The sequence below is a fragment of the Vipera ursinii genome (genome assembly GCF_947247035.1).
Source record: "Vipera ursinii genome assembly, chromosome: 1".
Taxonomy (NCBI): Eukaryota; Metazoa; Chordata; class Lepidosauria; order Squamata; family Viperidae; genus Vipera; species Vipera ursinii.
Genome location: NC_139512.1, coordinates 24,660,107 through 24,672,381, shown reverse-complemented (window position 1 = coordinate 24,672,381; position 12,275 = coordinate 24,660,107). Strand labels below are relative to the sequence as shown.

The 12,275-nt window shown below is 39.5% G+C and overlaps 2 protein-coding genes across 5 annotated transcripts in view; both read right to left on the bottom strand.

Annotated features, from left to right (window-relative positions):
• Positions 1–5,971, bottom strand: part of FBXO34 (F-box protein 34) — a 64,885-nt gene extending 58,914 nt beyond the window's left edge. Inside the window, exons 1-2 of one of the 3 annotated variants that reach the window (XM_083378127.1) lie at positions 5,786–5,835; positions 4,754–4,818 (exon numbers count right to left, since the gene is read on the bottom strand). The gene's annotated coding sequence lies outside the window, so the exon portion shown is untranslated. Of the gene's footprint in view, positions 1–4,753; positions 4,819–5,785 lie in introns of all 3 variants that reach the window. The other 2 variants (XM_083378124.1, XM_083378129.1) reach the window with 2 other exon arrangements.
• A 4,184-nt stretch (positions 5,972–10,155) lies between these two features.
• On the bottom strand, positions 10,156–12,211 carry IMP3 (IMP U3 small nucleolar ribonucleoprotein 3). Of its 2 annotated transcripts, none has more exons than XM_083378469.1 (2): positions 12,118–12,211; positions 10,156–10,792 (listed from the first exon to the last, which is right to left on the bottom strand). In XM_083378469.1, the coding sequence occupies exon 2, from the start codon at positions 10,772–10,774 to the stop codon at positions 10,211–10,213; it is 564 nt and encodes a 187-aa protein (XP_083234595.1). In that variant the 5' UTR covers positions 10,775–10,792; positions 12,118–12,211; the 3' UTR covers positions 10,156–10,210. The 2 variants fall into 2 exon arrangements, with proteins under 2 accessions (XP_083234595.1, XP_083234594.1); XM_083378468.1 differs by lacking the exon at positions 12,118–12,211 and adding an exon at positions 11,284–11,893.
• Between the last annotated feature and the right edge of the window lie 64 nt (positions 12,212–12,275).

Sequence of the window (12,275 nt, the reverse complement as noted above, 5' to 3'; positions counted from 1 at the left end):
TAGTCCAGGTATAGTTTGTAAACTATTATGAGGTACTTTTTAAAGTTGCCATAATAGTATCCATCTCTATCCATGAGCTTAGGCGGAAGCAGCAACTGAGAATATTTTTTTTATTCTACAGAATTTGACAGAAGAAACCATGCTGAAGTCAGGCTCCAAAACTGGGAGCTCCCCCCACCCCCCCAAAAAAGTAGAACAGGCTGGATATGTTATCTCTGAGCAACACTTCATGTGTGTTTCTTTAGCACCAAATTGTCTCTAAGGGTACTTGGAGCAGAGTCAAAGGGAGAAATGCTGAGTTAATTGCTTTCCCATGACTGTCTTATATGCTAAGCCAGGTTAGTTTGGCTTACAGTGACAGCTAAAACTAGAACATGAGCTTGTCAATGTTAACTTGCCTTAAGCATGGTTTGACATATCTAAATCCAGGCTACTATGCTGATTTAGTTAGGGAAGCTCTAGAGAAAGGCCATAAGGCATATGGGACTACTGTATTACGGTGTTATTCATTTGATATATATTGAGCTATGTGACAGTTTCTTTGGGGAAACATAAAGGATAATGGAAAAGATTAGCCTTTTCCCACAACATGCACAATGGTTCTCAGTTCGTATACATATATTTTAAAAATAGGAAGTGTTTCCTGGTAAAATGCTTTTTATGATGTTTGGTCTTAGCAGCAGAGAGAGAAAAAAATCCTATCAGGGTACTTCTCTGAGGGGTCTTTGGTACTTTCTGAGCTTGGTTGTTTTCTTGCAGACATTTCATTACCCAAACTAAGTAACATCATCATTTGCATTGATGATCCCAAAAGTGCTTTTTTCTGAAGAACTGAAGAAGCTTCTTGGATGAGAAGGGAAACATCTTTAAAGAACAACAAAGGAAGTCCAGTTGCCTTTTGAAAAAGCACTTTTGGGACAACCATGACTGGATGACTGAGAAGCTCCATAAACATAGCACTGATGATGTTACCTGGTTTGGATAATGAAATGTCTGCAAGAAAACAACCAAACTCAGAGAGCATCAAAGACCCCTCATTTTAACCCTCAGCTACAAATATTCTCCTTTAAGGTACTTCTCTTGATTAAGTGTGAGACAATTTGTATATTAGTTCCTTGGCCACAGTATTTGCCAACAGGATCCCTGACCAGATTTCTCCATTTCTTTTCAAAGAATGCCGACTGGTGGCCCCACAGTTCTCTGTGGGCGCGCCGGATTTATGGAACCGTCTTCCGGTTGAGCTCCGGATGGCTCCCAACCTTCGCTCCTTCCGGCGCGATCTAAAGACGTATCTTTTTGAACAAGCTGGCCTGGCCTGATGGGAGGGGGTTGGGTTTTTATTACTTTTAAATGCGTTTTAATCTATCTAAGAGTTCTGGGCACTTGTTTAATCTTTTTTTAATTTTTGTATTCTGTCTTTTTAACATGTATTGCCCTGTTCACCGCCCTGAGTCCTTCGCGAGAAGGGCGGCATATAAATAAAATTAATAATAAATAAATAAATTATTTATTTATTTAACCTCAACACAACCCCACACAGCTCTTGGTAGTTCACATGATGTGCTATAAGCATGACTATTCTTGAAGTGATGACTCCAACATGCAGCCAAGATAAAAGCACATTCCCAAATCTACATATTATCAACCATGTCATTTTTAAAAAATAAAATACCGGTAGTCAACAAACTCTTATAAGCCTCACAACTCTTTAAAAAATAAAAGATGGATTATTTGGCATTAAACAGAACACAGTACTGCAAACCACTCACTGTATCTCAGACCAGCAGCACTTAAGTTTAACTGGAAGAGTTTGTGTTCCTATCTTTAAAAGCCATTGGAGTACATCAATCTTCAAAATAGGAATATAAGTATTCAATTGTGATTTCACACATGGCAAATTAGCAAGACTGATTTAAGTTTAAGGCTTTTAAACTCATGAAATTCTCAACCTTCCAAATTACTGGCATCCAACACCTTCTGGCACACAAACAAGGGGGAAACATAAGATCTTAAGACAGCAATATTAACACTTTCAACCAATCAATATTTTAGCTACACCATGGAACAGCAAGTGATGAAGAAATCAAATTCTTTCCTTTTCAATCTAAATGGAACCCATGTATTCTGGCCGGGCTTGGAAGATCGAATTCTATGCTTTCTTATCAAGGGAGTCAAACTGTATTCGATAAAGGATTGAAATCTATGTTCAGTAGGTATGGATCAAGGTACGCTGCAGACAAGAATGTGATGGAATAAAGGAGGCAATCTTATATATGTTGTCTCTTACACCAGAAGATGCAACAGATTAGATCTAACCATAATTACACTTTGTTTATTCTGTCCATAGGACCATGTTGGTTTGATGAAAATTAAGACCAAGTAAGAAAAAGTGAAGTTTGATTCTTTGTGTCTATATTTTTAATCTAACAACCCAGAGTGATGTTCTTTCCATTTGTTAATAAAAGGCTCAGGCTGGTAATCTAATAGTGTTGCTGAAAGTGCATCTGTAAATATTTGTTAAGTTCAAATCTGGAAAGCATCACCAAACTTACTATCATTGACTTTGCTTTAAAAAGAGAAATATATATATATTTAACCAGACCATTGAACACATCACTATTGATTTCAGAAACACTCTCTTACTCAATATTTTAAATGTGATGCTATCTCATTTATTATACATTCTTTTGAGCTCATTAATATGCAGTATTAGTATACTGAGAAATGCTGCTCTGCATATTACAACATATTGTCCAATCCAATTTCACAATACCCTCTTTATGTAACTGTCATTGTAGAACAGTGAGACAGAGGAAAGGAAGGCAACAAAACACTCACAAAAGCAGGGAAAACCCACAAACTATTTTTAATATCTATTGCATTAATATATTGCATTTAAACAAACATTGTTTATCTATATACTATGGCTCCCAAGTCACAGAGGCACCATACCACCACCAATCACTACACAACATCATTCCAAAGTTAGGTGGAACTACATAGTTTATAGATGTCTAAACATGCAAGAAAGGTTTAGACATTCAGCAAAATGAAATACTGAAGCTTAATCTGGAAGATGGCACTGCATGTTATATTGTTGTTTACATAAAGAAAAACCAGAAAGACTCTGCTTAGGATTTTTTTTAGGTATTTTATTTAGGGATTTTGAATTTTTGAGTTGTTTTTGTGTCACCTTGAGATATATCTCCATGATTGTACATACCGTAATAGCAACCATTGCATTACCAAGATAACTCTGAACCTTATGGCAGAATTGGCAACATTATAATATCCAGGGTCCACTCTTAAAAATTGGGAGGAAAAGCTGAGAGCACAGTGGATGAGATAATTTCCTACAAATGAATTGGGGCATGAAAAAAATAAATCCTAATTTATTTTTTAAGTGTTAAATCTTTATTACGTTACATATTTTCTGTTCTCCCTATCTCAAAATGGAAAGAAACTTGGTGTTACCGAAGTAGCTTATATAGGATGTGATGGTTGCAGATGGTTCATTCCTCACTATTGTAAGATTCCCGAAGAGGGTTTTAATATCAAATATCTCACTCTCATTGTCTATTACCCTGCTGAATTGCACTTACAGAAGCTGTAGTCCAATATATCTGAAGGGCACTAGTCTAAAGAAGGCTATGATAGGGGCTCAAGAAGAAGCTAAAACTGTAATTGACCATAATATCTAATTGATACTACTTGTCAATTTCACCAGCTTTTCTTCACTGTTTCCCAGTAAAAAAACACTGAATGCTCTTATGACAGAAAAGGAACAGACATGAAAACTGTCCTAGCTATCACTACTTGAAGAAAAAACTATTTAAAAGTAAGCAATAGCAGTAATAGCTGGAGCATTTTAAAGGATGAATGGCTGGAGTTTCCTCAACAGAAGCAGAAATGTGAAGATAAATTTCTCATCATATGCTAAGCTTTCCAGAGGGTTTTGCATTTATATAGCTTTAAAGCAGGAGTAAGCTATTTTTTCTGTCAAAGGCTGCATTACACAAAAACTCTGCAGGGAATCATGTTATGGGCAATATTGAAGCAAGCAATATATAAGCCACACTCCAAAATACATGGAAAACACCCTTCTGCACTTCTTTGTTCTTTTCTCTCATATTTTTTTTCTTTAATATCTTTTCTCTCTCAAACAACAGGTTCCAGAGAAGGAACTAACAGCTCTTATCAGGAGTCTGAACAATTCTATTTCATAGGATTTTTGGAATTAAACCAAGACTTGAACGCTACCCTAGAGCCACATGTGATCCATTCCTGTGTAAACAAATGTATAACTAAAATCTAAAAACAATCTTATAAACCTTGCAACCACACAGGAAATGAGTGTCATTCATTTAGAAGAATCAAGAAACTGGTTCTATCATCATAGCATTATTCAAGCATATAAACGCTAAAATATGCTACAGCAAGAACCCAATGAAACGTAAGAGCCGCCACTATTATGGACAAGAGCACACATTAACGTACCCAAAATACAACCACCAGACTTTTAGACTGACTTACAATTCCCATTTTTTCTCAACCACCATATTCAGCTGTAATTCTGGTTTAAAGCTGATTTTTTTAACAGTTGACATAAACTCAACTAAAAGATGGGGGGAGAGAGAAGTGAACTGAGAACAAAAAAATCAATTCTTAAGTCTTTCATTTGAAATGAAATTGATGACACATCATATATCGATTTTACCTGTAGGCATAAAAGAGTGTCTACATATGTACATACAGGATCTCTCCTACACACTGAAGCTGTTCCCTAAGGTACAAAGATGCACCAGTTTCTTCCACATTCTGGAAACACAGACACAGAAAAATAATAATACAGTAAGTTTAAAAATCACAGACAGCAGCCCTTGGAATATAGCTAGCTGATCATTTTGTTAGATTTTACAAATTCCTTTGACTGGGATTCCAACCCTGCATGAGGTAAATGGTATGTTTTGTAATTATTGCAGTGGAGCAGATAACAGTCTGCTCTACTAAATTTTGATTCAAAGATTTGAGAAAACCTTAATTATGAATGAAATGAATTGTTATTCCAAAGCCCAGTCCCAGATCCCTCAGATCAGTATTTCCCAATATCAAATGATACTTCCAAATCTTGCAAGCAAGAGCAGGATCCCCAATTCTGCACTTCCTTCTGCATGAAAAATGTTAAGAGAAGACCCCTTTTGGGTTTGGGTTTGTGTTTTTTTTAAAAAACAGCCGCCTTTTTCAACTGTGAAAGCAAATGCAGCCAGCATCTTAAACCAAAATCTAAACATGGAGGACCTTCATCTCTCATCCAGAGAGGAGGTCTCTTTCAAGAAGCAGAAACTCCAAAACCGACCTCGATTTTACATAGTCGGAACATTATTTTCCTTCCTTTCTTTTCCACTATCTCCCCTTCCACGACCTTCGAATATGGAGAAAAAAAATCAAATCCCTAACTCTTAATGATAGACGAGGCAAGGAATCCCCACCCCAAATTTCCCCACCCCGGAGCGGAGAGGGTCTTGCTCCTAAAAACTCATCATTTCCCCCTCCAGCATCTTAGATATCGGAAAAATCGGACGGCCATTCTCCCAAATAGACCGGGGGAGGGGGGTGGGGGAAAGCAGGTCTCCGAGGCCGCTTCTTCCGAAATGTGTCCTTGAATGATGGCCGGGAAGCCCCTCGCGGGCATCAGGCGTGGAGAAAGTGGACCCCGGGCCCGCCGGAACAGGATCCAGGCGGCTACGGCGCCAGCCGTTTCTAAAGGGGCCTGAGGGTGCCTTACCTAACGAGGAGGCAAACCGAGCGGCCAGCTCCAAAGGGGCCTCCGCCGTCTCCCGCCGCGGTTCGCCTTGCCGACGTCTCCTCTGCCCCTTCCCTCGCTCGGCCCCAACTCGGGGGGGGGGGGAAGCGGGGAGGAGCCTCCGCCGAGGCCTTTCGCCAATCCAGGCCCGAGGCGGAGCCGCGGTGTCGAGCCCGGAACCTCCCGAGCCCGCGGTTGGCGCCGGGCCAGGCGAGGAGGCCCTTTTTGACCCCGGCGGCTTCCTCCGCCCGCTCCCCTTCCTCCGCCGTGCCAGGAACCGGCGGACCAGCCGCCCACTTCTGAGTGAATTTCAGGCTGCGCGCCAAGTTGAAGCCGCCAAATATACACAGCTGCCTCCGCCGCCGCCGCAGCACAAAAGCCATGTTCTTTTACGACATGAATACATAGCAAAACTGTGTACACCTTGAGAGTAAGCAACTAAATTTCATTTTTAATATGTGCCAATGTGTCCACAGTAAAAAATGACAATAAAGGTTATCTGTGTTCAGCGGTAGAACAGGCCGGTAGCACCTTCGCTTAAAAGCCAGGTGTCGACCTTTGGACCAAGTTGTTACCGGTTTGGCTTCATTTAAGATTTCATGCTGATTTTAGATGCAGGATTGCACCTTTTTAAAATCGGGTACGAACCGATTTTATTCAGTATGTTAATTTTGGGACAAGCTAATACTGCACTGTTTTATTTTTTTAAAAATCGGGCTCCTATACTTTTTGCAATCATCTCTCCCTTTAATGTAATCTTAATATATATACCTCCCCTAAAAAATCCAAACACTAAACTGAACACACACAAAAACAATGAAGAAAATACAATTAAACTTTGGGAAAGGCGGATTTATTTTAAAAATGTACAAAGGATTCTGCAAACCTTCCTTGAAGTCTCTACATACCCAAAGGAGATATAGCTCACAACTGGGAAACCCTGTTTTAAACCTTGGTGTAGCCTATTAAAGCTGGGTTGATTGTTTTCTCAAAAGTGTAATATTAACTTTAATGGCAGACTGATAACATCTTTTTAAAAAACATTAAGCTTAGATGTAGCATGTTACCATCCTTCTTTGCATTGCCAAGGATTCATATACCATTATTAAAAATTAAAAATAGCATGTTGTATATTTTTCTCCAATCAGTAGGCCTATCTCTCTTTTATGATCTTTCCAGAGATAAATGAAAATATCACTGTTGTTTCTGTATAGCCAGGAGATTTAATCTGCATTTCTCAAGATTTTTAACTGCTGAATAATACTCCTTTATCACTATGGTGTTTGTTTTACTGAGAAAAATGATTGGCTGCAGATGCTGCACCAATTGTTCAAGGTGGCAGATTTTCCAATCAAGGGATATGAAGAGAACTGAGAAAAGCCTCTCACGAAACAATTTAGAAAACTAAAGGAATAGCATTGGAGAAGATAGAAAATATAGTGGCTGGATTGACATATCATGGTTAAGACTTGGTTTGTAAAGCTACTTAATTGGATTTCCTGCTTTCAGACTTTATATGAAACAGGCAAACCAGATTCTAGTTTAATGGGGAATTTCATGTTCCTAATCTTACCTTTTTATTTTTCAGTTACTGTTACGCAACATTCCTTCCATTCAATCTATACATATGCATAATCTTTTAACTTTTTTTAAGGTGAAACATTTGATATTTACATTCTGTAGTTGTGAAGTCAATCTGCCTTTACAGTACTCCAAACGGAAAGCTACTATTCAGTCATTTGAATCAGATTTTTCTGAAGAAATCTAAAGGTTTTGGCTTCCGTGCAGCTAATACATCTGTCTGTCTGTCTGTCTGTATCAATTTATAGAGACAAAATAGGACCAAGGAATTTGAGGGATCACTCATCTTCCATGTTTGCCTATCCAGTAAAAGCTGGCAGAGTTGGCATTCTTTGGTTCCCCTCAATTCAACAGTGCCATCTATTGGAGCCCAGGAAGAATGCCTTCTTTGCCACAATGCTTGCCCTCTAGAAATCCATATTGAAAGTATTTTCACAAAGTTGAGATATTTAGATATTTTAAACAACAGCTCCTTCCATTATACAATTTAATTCTTTAAAGGTTGCTGTTAAATGCATTTGTCTGGAACATAAAAAATCTGAATAAGAGAACTTGTTAGGGTTCCTCTGTGATCTGTACATGTGAAGGTTAAGCAAATACAGATATTGGACTTGAGTTACCTCATAGACATTGTACCAATAGTTTTAGAGCTTACCTGTTCACTGAATAAGAACCAATAGTCTTCACTAGTTCTCTGGATGAAGTTGATAAATTACAATACTTTAAATGACAAAGCTCGTGATCTATTATAGAAAAAGCTTATTTCATCTAAACTGTTCCTAAACTGCCTTGGTGGAGCAGTGGGCTAATGCCTCCTTAAGTAACACCAGCTGCCTGCAATTAGTGCAGGTTCGCGTCCCACCAGGCTCAAGGTTGACTCAGCCTTCCATCCTTCCGAGGTAGGTAAAATGAGGACCCAGATTGTTGGGGGCAATTAAGCTGACTTTGTAATAATGCCACTTGGGGTGTGTGTGAAAGCCCTAATAAGCAGGCATATACATAGAATGAAGGCTACTGCTAAGCTTGTAAGCCGCCCTGAGTCTTCGGAGAAGGGCGGGATATAAATGGAATTAAAATAAAAAAAAATAAAAAACAATTTTAAGCACCACTAATAAATACAGTTTTATCTCCAGATAATTTTTAAATAAATTTTCTAAAATACTTAGAATTATAGAGTTGGAATGTATCTCATTTAATCCAGGGGTCCCCTAATCCTGGATCATGGACTGGGACAAGTACTTGTCCGTGACCTGTTAGGAACTGGGCCACATAACTGGAGGTGAGCGGCGGGGGAAAGCAAGCGAAACAAGCCATTCCCTCCCCCCCATCCGTGGAAAAATGGTCTTCCACAAAACCCATTCCTGGTGACAAAAAGGTTGGGAGACACTGATAAATCTATCTCCCTGGTTAATACAAGGTCTATTACAGTATTGCTGAAAAAAGGCTATCCAATTTTTGTTTGAAAATATGTCTTGCAACTTTCTATCCTTACTTCCATCATGTACATATATTGCTTCATATCTCAGCTTTTGTTAAGTTTTTAACATTTTTTTGAATTCTCAACTGCATCCAACGAACTTTCTCAATCTGTCTTCCTTTTAACCTGTTTACTGTTCTTTTGTATATTAGTTTTGCAGTTTCTTCCTTTCATTTTATATGTATAACCAAATTTGTACATGTAACCAGAGTTAACTATGAACATAGTTTTGATAGAAACCAATAAAATGTTATAAAACACTACTTTAGACTCCCCCACTTTTATTAAGCAAACAGATAACATTCCTCTGCAAAGTTAATTACAGCTATATCAGCCAAGTCTACCTTCTTTAACCTCTTTTACTTGTAAGAACCAGCAAATGGAATGAAGCTTTGGCCTGAGATCTAAAAAGGCATTATAACTGGAGTGGTGCCCTTTACTGAATAACTAGTGTAGTCCAAAGGTTCTCTAAGCATGTCTATGTTTGCAACATATACTATTAACTTAATATATATGTACCTAGTTATTGGCAATTGGGCAGTATATTCATACATACATACATACATACATACGTGTGTGTGTATGTTAGAAGAGAATCGAGCACCAGGATAGAACCTCGGGTCGAACCTGAGCCTCTGTCTCAAGACCTAAAGTCGGGCATGTTGTAGATTCGTCCTTCCTGGGGATCATTGTTATGGTCACACCCTCCAAATCGGTATCTAATACAGGGCATGTCCCAAAGTCTTGTACTCTTATAAATAACCCTTCTAGCTTCTTTTGACATTCATTCCACTCAACAAATACATAATGCACTACTTTTTTCCCATAGCTGCACCCTATGTGTTCCTTTTTATTGACTTCATTTTGGATGACAGTAAAGATTAATTGAATTGCATTTGACCTCTTTCCAGAAAAATCAAATCTTGTTTCTTCTAGAATACTTTAATTAAAACAGACTTTATTACTCCCTTTTCATCACGACTTGGATGGCTGCCTACAACAAATCTATGCAGTCATTTTAAGATTTATTTTTTCTTGGCATCTCAGCAAGTTTTTGTTCTGTTTGTTTCTATAGTAACATGTTCTCTATTAATGTACAAGCTGTTATGCCAATGTTAAACTGTTGGCTGGAACTTCCCAAATCCTGTTAATAAACTGCAGATTGGAATTAAGGGACTGTGAAGCTTTAGCTACCTATGATACTGGTACAGCAATAACTTAAGGCACAGGATTTATATGAACTCACTGGAGAAGAGCCTAATGCTGGGAAAGGTTGAGGGCAAGAGAAGAAGGGGACGATGGAGCTAAGTATTTAATCACCCAAATGCATAACCAAAGAAAGGTTGTTCTTAACAAATGAGATCAAAATCATCCCGTTCCTGATTGTAGTTGAGTACATGTTGTCTGATGCGAGAGGAATCAGTCCAGGTAATAAAGTCCTCCATGGCCCTGGTCACCAAGAATGCAGGGTCTGTTACAACTTCTGGTCCCACCCGGATATGTCCCTGCTCCACAAAGGTAACAGCAGATTTCAGGTTCTGCGCCATACGGAGCTTTATCAGCAGACAAGGCAAACGGCGACGGCAGAAGGAAGAGGCCGAGACTCGATCACATTGCTCAAGAGAGCTCTTAGATGGTACCACACCCATGGCATAAAGCTTCTCCAGAAGAGCAGCAGTGCTCCTAGCACGGAAACCCGCTGATTCTGGCACATCACCCAGGTCTCTGATTCGGCGTGCTAGGTCCCGAACAGCCCGACTAAGCTGATTGTAACGAGTGTAATCTTCCCTCCTCTGTATACGGTAACGACGAAGCACACGCAGCTCAGCTAGATTGCCAGATGCAGCTTCCCAGTTCACCAGGTCTAGCTTCTTGAGAAGCTTCTGCTCATGAAATTTCAGTTTGCGCACCATGCTCTTCTCTTTGATTGCCTCAAGGGGAGAAACATATTTAACTTATTTTTACACCAAGATGCCTTTAAAAGACCAAAACGTTCTAAGTTCAGTAACATAAACATGTTAAAAAAATAAATGAAAATACCAGCTGTTCACAAGAAGCAGGTTTCTGCCAATGCGGCTGACACGTTTATAACGACGCACCAGAACCTCATGAAAAAGTTCCATGTTTTTATCTACAGATCACAATTTAAGAGATGTTATATCGGCAAGAAGGGATAGGATAAGTTAAAGCGAAGGAAGAAAATATGCTTGTAAGCCGCCCTGAGTCTTCGGAGAAGGGCGGGATATAAATGGAATTAAAATAAATAAATAAATAAATGTGCACCAAGTCTTACTTAAGGATTCTGAAGCACAGCTGAGCACGGAATATTTAACGCACTTCGAGTGGGTTCCCTTACTTTCCCCTTCCCCTCCCCGGCTTTAGATATCTAAAAAGCGACATCTGCTTATCAAATTCTACTTACCCGCTACTTACGCCTTTGATATTTAAAGAAAAAACGTAAAAGCCCCGAACTCGCAATACAGCGCGTGCCCGGAACGTAACACGAATGCCCACGCGGGCGAAGGAAGCAGCGCGGCTTCCTTTTCCGGTCCCGGCACAGCAGACAAGCCCCGGGCTTTTTGAACATAGACTTATGAAAGAAGAGGGGATTCACACCGGTCACTTCCGGGTTGGCTTGGGATTTCCTTAGCCGCAACAACAATCTAGTTCTAGAGGAAAGTGAGGCAAGAAAGCCTTAAAGAACTTTTACTGCATCATATTAAAGTCATTATTCATCGCTTAGAATCTGTTCTGAGGAAGCAATTGGAAGACGGGTAATTATTTTGTTAAGTTTACTAAACGCCGTTCCAATCGTTAACTAGCTTTGAGGGGCAAACAAGTAAACATGATCAAAACAACACCTGTTACATAATAAAGCATTCCTATGACGAGGACTCATAAAGCCCTTGTCCTAATGGTAACCGAGTAGAATGGAAACCAAGGGGCTGGACGATGTTGGACGGTGTTTTTCCAGCAGTCAGAATGACCCCAAATGCTAATTCTCAACAGAAGAGTATAGGACGGGTAGGCAACCTCGGCTCTTTTATGACTCAGGGACTTCAACTTCCAGAATTCCAAGCTGGCTCAGGAATTCTGGGAGTTGAAGTCCATGAGTCATAAAAGAGCCGAGGTTGCCTACCCATGGTATAGGAAATGCGCAAAAAAACCACCCTGCCGGAGGGCTGACAATTAAAATAGCGTTCCCCAGTTAAGGAAGGGGGAAATTGATGGGCTGCAACTTTTCCACAATACTTACTATCCCTCCCTCTTTGTGTAGTTTAGGATCGTACTGTCACATATGAATATGAAATCTTCGAACCAATCCGGGCTCGGCGGGGGACTGGACCTTTTATTAGGGCACCAATAAAAGCCACGCATCATCTTCCAATTACATCTTTCCGATGGTAGACGGAC

What these genes read in the sequence shown, in the direction of transcription:
- IMP3 (XM_083378469.1), bottom strand. Translation starts at nt 10,774, where the DNA reads ATGGTGCGCAAACTGAAATTTCATGAGCAGAAGCTTCTCAAGAAGCTA.